The sequence below is a fragment of the Sus scrofa genome, chromosome 1 (assembly GCF_054392235.1).
Source record: "Sus scrofa isolate SSC_HxYL_T2T_F1_AM1 chromosome 1, Sscrofa_HxYL_maternal_Yorkshire_Landrace_v2.0, whole genome shotgun sequence".
Classification (NCBI taxonomy): Eukaryota; Metazoa; Chordata; class Mammalia; order Artiodactyla; family Suidae; genus Sus; species Sus scrofa.
Window position 1 is genome coordinate 232,171,430 of NC_139383.1, and position 12,692 is coordinate 232,184,121.

A 12,692-nucleotide genomic window follows, 5' to 3' on the forward strand; every position below is an offset into this window, starting at 1 on the left:
CAACAGCTTTGATGGGGAACAAGTTTAAGACTAAAGGTAGGGCAACTGACTCTTCTCAGTTTGCTGAAGACTGTTGTGGACAATAACAATGTTGCCTGTCATTTCAGTAAACAACAGATGTCGCCTGCTATCCCAGTAAACAACACACACTGTCTGCCATCAAGCCATCAGCCACTGCAACTAACCCGACAGTGCGCCTTGAGGAGAATTCATGTTGGAGAAAAACAGGATACTGGCCCTAGATAGTGGAGATGCATACCAGAGGAATAATTTCAGTGAACCCAAACTCTTGCATCTTCTCATACATAGAAAAGCACTAAAATCATTATATTGAGGTGTCTGTTTTTATCTATAAGTGGTAACCTTTCGATGTTCAGCTAGATTTTTTTTTTTCCCCCAGCAAAATCCCCTATGTGTCCTGACTCCTCCCTCACCTCACTGGAGCAGTTCCTCAGAGCTGTCTGAGAGGCTGTCTTTTCTGGGCTATAGTCAGTATAAACAGAACTCATTGTTCCCATTATGGCTCAGTTGGTTAAGAAGCCAATAGTATCCAGAGGGTGTGGTGTTGCCGTGGGCTGTGGTGTAGATTGCAGATGTGGCTCAGATCTGGCATTGTTGTGGGTGTGGCTTAGGCCGGTGGGCTGCAGTTCTGACTTGATCCCTAGCCTGGGAACTTCCATAAAAAGAAAAACAAACAAACATAACTCATAACTGTAGGTTGTGTGTTTTTCAGTCAACACTGTTCTGGTCTTAAAATGGAAAGTTCAGCCTCCTAAGGACCCCCTAAGTCCTGGGTAAACTAGGGTTGTTTGGTCATCCTAATTGATAGCCACAATGATAAGTGTGGGCACTTTCTGTGCATTTCATTGATAAAAGCTAGAATAAGTACAGGGGAACTTACTTTTTATTGCTCAATGGATAAAAAAGCTGAAACTACTTAACACCTTAATATTATACCCTAGAACACTAGCCTTCATGGATATTAAGTTTTTAAGTCAACACCCAAAGCAAAAATTGATTAGAGTAAAGCTTACCCCTGACAAGCCTTTAAATTCCCTACAATGTACAGTGGGCATGGAACACAATTTACTCACTCTTATGTACAGTGAAATTCAAGAGTTACTCAGCTAAACTGAAAGGAGAAAAATGGAAAAATCTCTGTGCAGATGTTTGTTTTTTTGGTTTTTTTTTTGGTTTTTTTTAAGGGCTGCACCGTGGCATCTGAAAGTTCCCAGGCTAGGGGTCAAATTAGAGCTGCAGCTGCCAGCCTACACCACGGCCACAGCAATGCAGGATGCGAGCTGAGTCTATAACCTACACCCACCTCAAGACAATGCTGGATCCTTAACCTACTGAGTGAGGCCAGGGATTGAACCTGCATCTTCGTGGATACTACTCAGAGTCTTAACCTGCTGTGCCATGACGGGAACTCTCTGGGAATTCTAACTATTAACATCCCCAGATGGTTAAGTTGAGGGAGGGGGGAGCATATGGAAAATGTCAAAGTGTTTCAGTTTGTCACTGGTTCCACTTCACTCTGAGTCAAACCTTTATAACCTTAATATACACTTGGTTGCAGTTGTGAGACTGAAGGGAAGCTCTCTCGCCTTGGAGAGGTGCAGGGCTGTGTGTGGATCTAGCAGGTGGCCTAAACTCGCCAGTGATGTTACTTGCTACACCCGGATCTTCCCACTGAAGGAAAGCCATGCTTCCCCGGCTTCGAAGGTAACCTCTGGAAAATAGGTCAGTTTGACTGCCAGGGTCTTATGGCAAGAGGAGATTAGAGGAGGATAAGCTGCTTCTTAAAGTCATTTATGTTGCTTACCAGGCAACATTATTACAAGAACACCTTGCTCCAGAGGTTATAGAAAATAGCCAAGCAGCTAAACCCTGTTTGCTGAGCTATTAAGAAACACACTGGCTAAACCGTCTTCTGAAAAGAAATGATTCTCTTCTGGTCATTGAAATGACCAGAAACAAAATCAAAGCAAGGCAATCGTGCCCAGAAGAAATCAGGCGTTGCCTGAAGGAAGCCAGGCTATAGGCAAATCATGTTTGTTGGTTTTTATTTGTTTGTTTTTTGTCTTTTTAGGCTGTACCTGCGGCATATGGAAGTTCCCAGGCTAGGTGTCAAATCAGAGCTTAGTTGCTGCCCTACACCACAGCCACAGCAATGCCAGATCTGAGCCATATCTGGGACCTACACCACAGCTCAGGGGACAGCAGATCCTGAACCCACTGAGCAGAGCCAGGAATTGAACCCACATCCCCATGGATACCACTTGGGTTTGGTTCGTAACCCACTGAGCTACAATGGGAACTCCATAAATCATGGTTTTTTAAGAAGGAAAGGGGTACTTGGAACCAGTCACTGCAAAGCCCAAAGCTAAGATTTAGAGTAAGTGAAGAATTTATTTTTTGCACCTCTCCATATTCTCTTTCACTTTTCCTTTTAGAATTAATCCTTACCTCTCCCCAGAGGTACCAGGCCTGGATTACTACAAAGTCTGCAGCACTGAACCCTGGCAGGGCCTCCCCCAGGGATGATATTTTCTCTCACCCAGTCCAGAGTGAGCTGTGCTGACCCTCACTCCCTCAGTGCCTGTTTAATACACATTCCCCGTGGTGTTAGCTGTTGCAAAGAGCTTCCTGTGTTATCCTTCCAATCAGCATATTTACATTTTAATAGGGGTCTTGAAAGACACTCAAGATCTTAAACAGCTACTAAAATGTTGAGACTCTTGGGTGCCCGCAGAGGAGAAAACTTGAAGCTGTTTTGTTTTTCTTTCTATCTCCCACCCCTTAGACCACACACGATGTGACAACAGTTGGAGAATGCTGTTAATGTAGAGTTCTGCTGAGCAGTGCAACGGCTTGTCAAGGTTCTGAACTCATAGGTAAGTCTGATAGAAAGAATTACAAGGAAGCTTTTCATATTTGAAATTAATGATATCTCATCAGGGCCATTCACTGTGTTGAGGATGAGTTGTCCCCAGCTCTCATTTTACTAAAAAAAGAGTTAACGCAGTAGTTCTCAAAGTCTGGTTCCTGACTAGCATCAGCTGGGAACTTGTCAGAAAGGCAGATTCTTGGGCCCTACCTCAGATCTACTGAATCAGAAACTCTAGGGCTAGAGGCCAGTAGTCAATGTATCAAGCCATGCAGGTACTTCTGATGCATGGTTAAATTGGTGAACCACTGAGTTAGTAGGTAATTAGGCGGTTCAAATATGGAGGATGTGGGACAGGGCTGCAAAAGTAGGGGTGTGTATGTGTGTGTGTGGGGGGGTAGGAAGGCAGGAACAAGGCAGGAGAGTACTTGATGGGGTCTATTTTCAAGCCTAGTGAGTGGCTGACAAATTATCCTCACTCTGCTCTGCTCAGTACCTTTTTGTTGGCTGGCCTTGGAGCTGTTGTTGAACTTGGAGCATCATTATTGCCAGAGCAATAGTAAGACATCCGATTGCAGTTGCGATCAGCAATCTGAAATACACAGACCATGACTCAGTAGTCAATCGACAGTGGTCCCCTGGAAAGATGAGCCAATGACCTGGAAATCATAAGCTTAGAATTCATTAATGTATTTCTTTCTTCTTTTTTTCCTAGTTACAAAAGAAAAACAGTCGCCAAAAATAAACATAAAACAAAGCAGACAAGGCAAAGTTACACCTAATTTTACTTGCTCCTGAGATATTCACCTATAGTTAAATCCTAGTTAAAAACCTGGGGGTGCCTAATAGTCCCTTCCACTTTCTAGTCTCTGACTTGATTGGAAGAGCAGGGGGAAAAAAAAAAAAAAACACCTGTGGGAACAGTGCCCCTCTGTGGCTTAGTGTGGTACTGCACCCAGTTTCCTCTATACTGAATTTATTTTATTTTTACTTTTTCCTAAACCCTATATTTAATAAATTGTCCAAAAAACCCACTCTTATGAAAGGAAGGCCATACTTGATTCTTCTAGTTGGATAAAAATGTCTCCTCTCTGCAAATGATTTTTAAAATGTTAACCCAGTTCACATAGAAATTTAATATTTTCACTTCCAATAAAGGAAGCTGTAATAATCAAGGCTGTCAATAATAGCTGCTAACCCTTTCTCCCCCTCAGCGATCTGCAATGATATTGCTAAAAGGGGACGTAGATATGAAATTGAACCATGGTGTGCTGGCAAACGCTTGACAACCGGCTCTTGTAGAATTTGCCAGTTCCTGTGCTGTGAATGTTTTCATCATGGCTGATTTCAAGTTCACATGACATGACTGAATATGGTGTTGGGAAGAGACATGCAGTAGCAGACCACTGTGTACAATTTCCACTGTACAGACAAAATGGGCATAAATCACCTCATGAAAATAGATAATAGTAAAATGTAGTAAAATAATTAAGAAGGGATGAGGTTTGAGTTCCTCCTTTCTAAAGCGGAATAATTTTAGATAACGAACAAGCTGCAAAGATGGTGCAGAGAGCTCCTGGCTACACTTCACCAAGTTCCTCCTAATGTTAATCTCTTACATAATCATGGTATCTTTGTCAAAACTAAGAAATTAACATTGACGCATTAACTATTAACTAAACCATAGACTTTATTCGAATTTCACGAGTTTTTCAACTAATGTCGTATTCTGTTCTAGGATACAATCCAAGATACCCCATTACATTTAGATTACCTTTGTTTTTCATAATCGCTAGTTCATATAATTTAATTTTTAATTACATCTGTGTTTAACAGCTGGTTCAGAAAATTCCTGAACATTTAACCAGGAGCTCTCAGAAATTGCTATGAGCCAGCTCCAGCTCACTCCTGGGTATTTCACATGGTGCAACCTACAGATCATCAGACTCTCTAAGAGGGGCTCTATAGATGACTCTTAAGCTCATCCAGTGTTCAAATTTCTACAGAGACAGGAAAACCAGACTCAAGGCAGGAGCAGACTTGCCCAGGAGCACAGGGCTGGGTGACCAGACCCAACCCTGGGTCAGATTTTCAGTCTCACGACCTGCTGTCTCAAGTGGGTGGTTTGTGCAAGGAAATGATGTCAAAAGCTAGAGAGTCTGATTTATCATCATCAGAGGAAATGACATTATTCTGAAAGCTAAGCCACCCTGAGGCCACAGATAACCAGAAAGAAAATTCAGATTAAGAATTCATGGTAGCTTTGCACATATATGAAAAATCATTGAATTATACCCTTTAAAAGGGTGAATTTTATGGCATGTGAATTATATCACAATTAAAATAAATTTCCAATGAGAGACATTCTACAAAATACCCAGCCGGTACTCTTCAAAACTGTCAAAGTCCTCAAAAACAAGGGAGGTCTAAGAAATTGTCACAACTCAGAGGAGCTAAGGAGACATCACTATAAAAACTGGAGTTCCGTCATGGCTCAGTGGTTAACGAAGCCAACTAGTATCCATGAGGACGTGGGTTCGATCCCTGGCCTCACTCAGTGGGTTAAGGATCCAGCGTTGCCATGAGCTGTGGTGTAGGTAGCAGACACAGTTTGGATCTCATGTTGCTGTGGTTGTGCTGTAGGCCGGCAAATACAGCTCTGGTTCGACCCCTGGCCTGGGAACCTCCATATGCCACCGGTGTGGCCCTCAAAAGACAAAAAACTATATATATATATCTACATAAGTGGTATCCTGGGGGAGGGTCCTAAAACAGAAAAAAGACATTAGGGAAAAACTGAAGAAATCTGAATAAAACATAAACTTTAGTTAATAATACTAACATATCAATACTGGTTCATTAACTGTGACAAACAGGCCACTCTAATGTAAAATGTTAATGACAGGGAAACTGGGGATTGAGCACCAATAATTTTCCGTTATATACTGACAATAATTTTACAAATCTAAAACTTTTATAAAATAAAAATATATGAGAAAAAGTAAAGATTCATGAAAGGAAAACGATTTAGGGCAAGTCACCAGCCCTCTCAGGACCTCAGGTTTTTTTTTTCGTCTTTTTGCATTTTCCAGGGCTGCTCCCGCAGTATATGGAGGTTCCCAGGCGAGGGGTCCAATCGGAGCTACTGTTGCTGGCTTACACCCGAGCCACAGCAACGAGAGATTGGAGCTGCGTCTGCAACCTACACCACAGCTCATGGCAACGCCGGATCCTTAACCCACTGAGCAAGGCCAGGGATCAAACCCACAACCTCATGGTTCCTAGTCGGATTCATTAACCACTGAGCCACGATGGGAACTCCAGGACCTCAGTTTTTGTTGATAAAATTTGTCTTTGAGCTTTAGGAGTCTTCCATGGAGTAATCAATCTATGGATATTAATGAATCTAAAAGGCAGATATTAAAAATAAAACGAAATTAAGGGAGTTCCCGTCGTGGCGCAGTGGTTAACGAATCCGACTAGGAACCATGAGGTTGCGGGTTCGGTCCCTGCCCTTGCTCAGTGGGTTAACGATCCGGCGTTGCCGTGAGCTGTGGTGTAGGTTGCAGACGCGGCTCGGATCCTGCGTTGCTGTGGCTCTGGCGTAGGCCGGTGGCTACAGCTCCGATTCAACCCCTAGCCTGGGAACCTCCATATGCCGCGGGAGCGGCCCAAGAAATAGCAACAACAACAACAACAAAAGACAAAAGACAAAAAAAAAAAAAAAAATTAAAAGGCAAACTTTTCAGGCATCAGAAATGGCTCAAGCTAATTTTTTTTTCCCCTTGAAAATAAAACTTATGTTATTCATCACCTCCATGGGGCAAAACAAACGATGCTCAAAGACCTTCCCACTGGAGTTCACTAACTCTGGGCAGAAAATGCCAATCTTGCCTCTGCATCTTTCAGAATGGGGTCTGTCACTTCAAAACAAAAGACCATTCTTAACTTGAAAGCAGAGCACTAGAGCATTTGACCAGCTCAGTGGGCAGCAGGGGTGGTTGATTCTGTGCTGTCTCTCCAAGAGTTAGTTAAAAATAAGAAGGCCCATGTCACTTCCCAGGGTTTGCTGTCTCCTTACCTTTGAAGACATTATGTTCTTGACTTCCTCGTCTGCTGTGCAGTGTGTGCCTGCGAGGTCTGGGTTACTGCTGCTCATCACCCGGGCCTGCAGCAGCTTTGAACTCACAGCGGCAGCAGATGTGCGTCCATATGTGTGGTAGCGGGGGTCTGGAAGGGCAGTGGGGCCGCCTGCACTCCACCAGGTATAGACATGTCAACAGAAGGGGGGTCAGAGTCACTTACTGCCAGGAGAAGGAACTGAAGAAGGATGGGGTAGATCATGGAGTAGAAACCCACCAGATTCTAGGATGAGGTCTTAGAATTAGGGCTTGTTATCAAATGCCATGGGAGGCCAGGGAGCAATGCACTGGGGGGAAGACGGGGTATAAGGCAGTAGGGAGCAGTGAGGACTGTGGTAAACTGGAAACACAGACACCAATGCCAGAGCTTGTTCCCTGGATCCAGCCTGTATTGCAGGGGGAAATTACCCATAAGGTTCTGATTGCTCAAGAGAGGCTGGAAATACGGATATTTGTATTTATTAATATTTAAATGGTGGCTGCTTTATAAGTCTTGCATTGCTGAGATTTGATAATCCAAGGAGTCCCCTGAATCTTATGAGAATAAGTGTATACTCTATAGCAATGTTTTTCACCTTTAAATACTTACATGTGTTCAAAGGTGATTACGTGAGTCTATGAGATATTACAAGTATTTTTAAAAACAGCTGAAATAACAGGTTTATTTGAAATGAGGCTACATGGATTAATAAAAATGCCAAGTTCCTTTGTTAGGGCCTGGATTTTTTTGTTAACTTATTGATGCTACTTTTTATACCATGTTGACCAGATGTTCTGATTGATTATTATCTATGTAAATAATTTTATAGTGTAGAGAAATGAGTTATTATTTCAGAAGTTTAATTTGGGGGAAATAAGAAAAAGGATTTATTTTTTTGGTAATGAAAAGTTTAGGAGCCACTGCTCACCACTGCTATGGAATATATATTATTTTCTTTATCACTATTATGCTAGAATCCTAGGCATCTGTTGTCACTTCTCCAGCTTTTAAAAAAATTCTCAACTGAATCAGAAATTACTCACTGGGTAAAGATCAATGAGGGATTATCAAAGAATCGAAAAAAAAAAAAAGTGCTTGGAGTATCAGAAGAGGGAGGAAGGCAGATACAAAGAAGAGAGAAAAATTTGGAACTAAATTTTAATAAATATGACTATAAATATATAAAATTATACATACAAATAAATAAAAATGAATTTCAGCATTCATGTAAGTTTTGTTCATTCTGAAAAGTGAAATTTGACTTTTGGGCTTTTCATTTAATTTTGAATCATGTGGCAGTGGGATCGGGGTAAGGGGGCCCTCCCTGCCCACCAGACTCCCCATTCAGGGCAGCATTACCTGACTTGGGAACGTCCCTCTGCGGCTCCGGCAGGCGGAAGACATAGTGCACGTAAGAGGCCAGCAGGCAGTTCCTCCCATGCTGGTCCTTGCCCAGACCCTTGCTGTTGTGCAGGCTGTTGGCAGTGACTGCCACGGACTCGAAGGCAAGCTGGGAGAAGTTGGCTGAGGAACCAAGAGAAAAACAGGTGGTCCACAGGGGATCCTTAATGAACCCAAGCTGGAACATTCTTTGGGACAGTGACAAGAAGTCCTGACCACTGACCCACTGAACTGGGCTGGTCAAGGTGGTAGCCTGGGGCAGGGGATGTGTTTTAGCAAGCTCTAGCAAGTCAGCTCAGCTTATTGCAAATGATTTCACATTTCCCCCTTCTGCCAGTGCTATGGTTTTTCAGGACAAAGACATGAGCCTGTCCAGACATCCTCCTCTCTGTAAACTATGCTGCAAGTTGGTGCTACTCGGTGGGGTCTGGACGGACATCATTAGTGTTACCTAGGATCTTGTGAGAAATGCAGAATCTCAGGTCCCACCCCAGACCTTATGAGTCAGAATCTGCATTTTAACAAGATGCCCAGGTCATTCTGATAGACACTGTGGTTTGAAATGGGCTATTGTACAACATAGATTCTTGGGGTACAGATTAATCTAAGAACATACTGTATTATATCATTCTCTGGACCTGCGAATGTTTCACTGTATACTCTCTTGTTCAGGAGCTGCAAGCCCTCCACAGCTTGGCTCCACCCTACTTATCCAACCTGGCACCCTTTTCTGCTCAAATTCAAGTTCCTTAAATTAAGGTAATCATTATATTGTCCCTATCATGTGTCTATTTCTCACCTCTGTGATTTTGCTCATGCTATTATCCTCACCTAGAAAACTCTCCTTGTTTCAACCCACAACATCACACCAACCTTTTGATGCCTGGCACAATCCCATCTCTTCTACAAGGCCCCTGTTACCACTCAGTACAGGGATGGACACCAGGTCACAAGGTCCTTGGGTATGTCCAGTGGAAAACTCTGTCTCTCTGATAGGCTGGAAGCCTTTCCAAGGCAAAGTGCATTCCTCATACTTTCTTGTCTTCCCACTGTGCCCTCCATGGTGCCTGACACCAAAAAGTTCTGAACAAATGCTTGGAGACCAAGTGTCTCCACCAATTCTGCCTGACCCAACAACCTGGATTCCCAAATATTGGCTCAAAACATGTGAATGAACTTTCTGCCTAGTGAACAAGTCGATACTCCATAACTCCAAAGCAGTGCAGCAAATATGCAGGGGTGGGGTAGAAGGAAATCAGGGAGGGCAGAGAGGGCCACTCTGCAGGAATCTAGCTGGAGAGGGGTCACTACACTCATGAAAAGTTAGCCTACAATATAGGAGGCTTGAGCTCTTATAGGAGCCACGAAAGATGCATTCCAGGATGCAATGCAAACCCAGGGATTCAGAGGTCACACTCTGCCCCAGCTCAGAAAGCTCCCCCGGGTCCTAGGCCTCAGGTTCATTACTCTCTCCCCACCCACTGACTCATACTGCATATTCCTTGTTTCCTTCTCTTTTTTTTTTTTGTCTTTTTGCCTTTTCTAGGGCCGCTTCCTGCGGCATATGGAGGTTCCCAGGCTAGGGGTCGAATCGGAGCTGTAGCTATCTGCCGGCCTATGCCAGAGCCACAGCACTGTGGGATCCTAGCCACGTCTGCAACCTACACCAAAGCTCACAGCAATGCCAGATTCTTAACCCACTGAGCAAGGCCAGGGACCGAACCCGCAATCTCATGGTTCCTAGTCGGATTCGTTAACCACTGCGCCACGACGGGAACTCCTCCTTCTTTTCTGATATTCCCAGATGAGTGTCTCTGGACACTTTTTTTTTTTTTTTTTTCCTGAACCAGGTGCTCTGGTTCTCTGCTTTTGCCAATCTCATCTCACTGTCCCCATTGTGGCTTCTTTCCCTCGACCCCTCCTTCAAAGCCATCTCTAATCACAGTCTTCTCCCTGAGGGCCTCCCTCATCCTCCCAGATGGATGTTTTCACCACTCCCTCCAACAATATTTAGCTGTGTCCCTTTGAGGACTTGTGTCCTGTGCTGCTGCTCTTATTTTTTTCTTTTTACAACCACATCTGTGGCATAGGGAAGTTCCCAGACTAGTGGTCAAAACGGAGCTACAGCTGCCCGTCTACGCCACAGCCACAGCAACATGGGATCCGAGCCTTGTCTGTGACTACCTACACCACAGCTCACATCCTCAACAGGAAGACCACATTGTCCCTGCTCCTGGGACTCCTGGAAAATCACATCATAAGACAAGGCACTGCCTGCCTCCTCCCATCCCCAGGCCTCCTACCTGTTTGGCCAGCGATGACCATGGGCTGCACGAACAGCTGGAAGAGCTTGTCCAGCACCAGGTGCAGGAAGAGCACAAGGGGCTCCAGGCGGGAAGAGTTCAGGCAGATGATGCTGAGCCTCAGCTCATGCTCCAGCGCCGACTCACTGATCTTCTGGTCCAGCACACGGATGGGGAAGCTCACCTGGCTCTCCAGTGAGTGACAGAGGGTGAAGAACTTCTCCAGGTGGTTGTCCTGGGAAGGCAGATGGCAGGCCTCATGGGTACTACCCCGCCAGTGCTCACCAGGGGATCATAAACACAACCAACTAGCTCTTTCTAGGCAGAGACCCTTATCCAGAGTCTTGGAGCATAGGTTCTAAGACATGGACGTTTCAGGTTAACCAGGTTACAAGTTTCTTCATAGAGTGTGTGCACAAAATAGGACCTCTCAATAATTGTCCTTTAATATTGCCCCTTCAATAACTGAAGAGAAAATAATTTGGACTCTGATGTGTTCTATAAGCAGAGGCAAGCATTACCAGGCAAACACACTGGTCTAAATAAGCAGATTCGAAGCACAGACAGTGGCAGGAAAAGGAGGGAAAGTAGAACTAAAAAAAAAAAAAGAAAAAAGAAAGAAAGGAAAATTCTGTAGAAGTGACAGAATTACAGAGGAAAATGACAAGAAAATGTTTAACATTAATGCAACAGTAAGAAATTATTTAAATGAAGTCTCCCCACAAAACTTCTCAGTCAACAGTGAGGGTACCGGGTTCCTAGTTCCAAAGGTGCTCAAGATTTTTATAAGGTCTTTCTATTTAAACAGCAAATAAACCTAATAGGTTTGTAATTTCCCATAAGGAACTAAAAGGTTTTTTCCCTTCTTTTGTTTTATCCATGCACAAAGATTTTCATTGATCTTTTGTTGACCTGTCCTTAGCACTTTCTCTGCTTCTAATGGACCCTATTTTCACTATTACCCTCCTGCTCTGATTTGAACTTGACCCTGATGTTCCTTACCTGGGTGTGAACAGAAGAAACAGCTTGCACTTCAATATTGAATACTCCCTTATGTCCTTCAGCCCACTTAATGGGAGGATTCTGTGAAGGGACTTTCTGTGTCAAAGGAAAAAAAAAATTAGCAATTAGATTCTCTTTTCTGATTACTTACAAGCACAGCAAAGTGATTTGACAGAAGCTGGCAGGGTTAAACAAATATAAAACTCCCTGGAAAATGAATGTAACTGGTCTTAGAGTTAGGAGCCTTGGATTCAAGTTCAGTTCTACACTTAAATAATTATTTTTACTTTGGCCAGTGAAACTCTCTGGGCCTTTGTTTTCTCATGCTGAAAGGAGGGGTTAGAATTGAGGGATTTAATTTAAGCTTCCATCCAGCATTTGTAATCTAGGAATTTAAAAAGTAATATCCCAATGATTTCTCTATTAAACAGGAATGTCAGGACAAAGTGTGGAATATCTTTTTTTTTTTTTTTTTTGTCTTTTGAGGGCTGCACTCGCAGCATATGGAGGTTCCCAGGCTAGGGGTCGAATCATAGCTACAGCTGCCAGCCTATGCCACAGTGGGTTTCGTGTCTCATGCATTTTAACAGAAGGAAGCTGAACCTGCGAGGGTAGGACATATCCAGGGGAACTATCTCAGACAGAGTCACCAACTAGGCCCCAAAGCTGGATACAGTCTACAAACAAGTGCTGTTTGGCCCACCATTAGAAACTTTGTTGAATTAGTTGCCGGTATTTGAAAGTCAGAAAATTTCATGTGAAAGCCTGATTTCTAAGGTCTTTTGAGAACTGGATGATATAAAGACATTGGTCTTGCATCCTAGCCTGGCACCTGGAGCAGATGAGTGACTATGACCTTGGAAAGGAAGATAGTCTCCAGCATGAACAAATTCCACTGGGACCTGCCACTTATCACTAATAAGTCATGCTCCTGGGAACACTGGCGTTTGCAGCAATCTAAAGTAGTGCTCACC

At 43.5% G+C, this 12,692-nt stretch overlaps 1 protein-coding gene across 9 annotated transcripts in view; it reads right to left on the bottom strand.

Annotated features, from left to right (window-relative positions):
- DOCK8 (dedicator of cytokinesis 8) overlaps positions 1–12,692 on the bottom strand; it is a 235,657-nt gene that overhangs the window by 72,945 nt on the left and 150,020 nt on the right. For all 9 annotated transcript variants that reach the window (XR_014822445.1, XR_014822448.1, XM_084987023.1 and 6 more), the window contains 5 exons: positions 11,719–11,814; positions 10,717–10,951; positions 8,372–8,536; positions 6,972–7,141; positions 3,387–3,482 (listed from right to left, as the gene is read on the bottom strand). Coding sequence is in view for 7 of the 9 variants with exons in the window: in XM_084987023.1 (XP_084843149.1) it covers positions 3,387–3,482; positions 6,972–7,141; positions 8,372–8,536; positions 10,717–10,951; positions 11,719–11,814 (762 nt within the window). In the remaining 2 variants the exon portion in view is untranslated. The remainder of the gene's footprint in view (positions 1–3,386; positions 3,483–6,971; positions 7,142–8,371; positions 8,537–10,716; positions 10,952–11,718; positions 11,815–12,692) is intronic.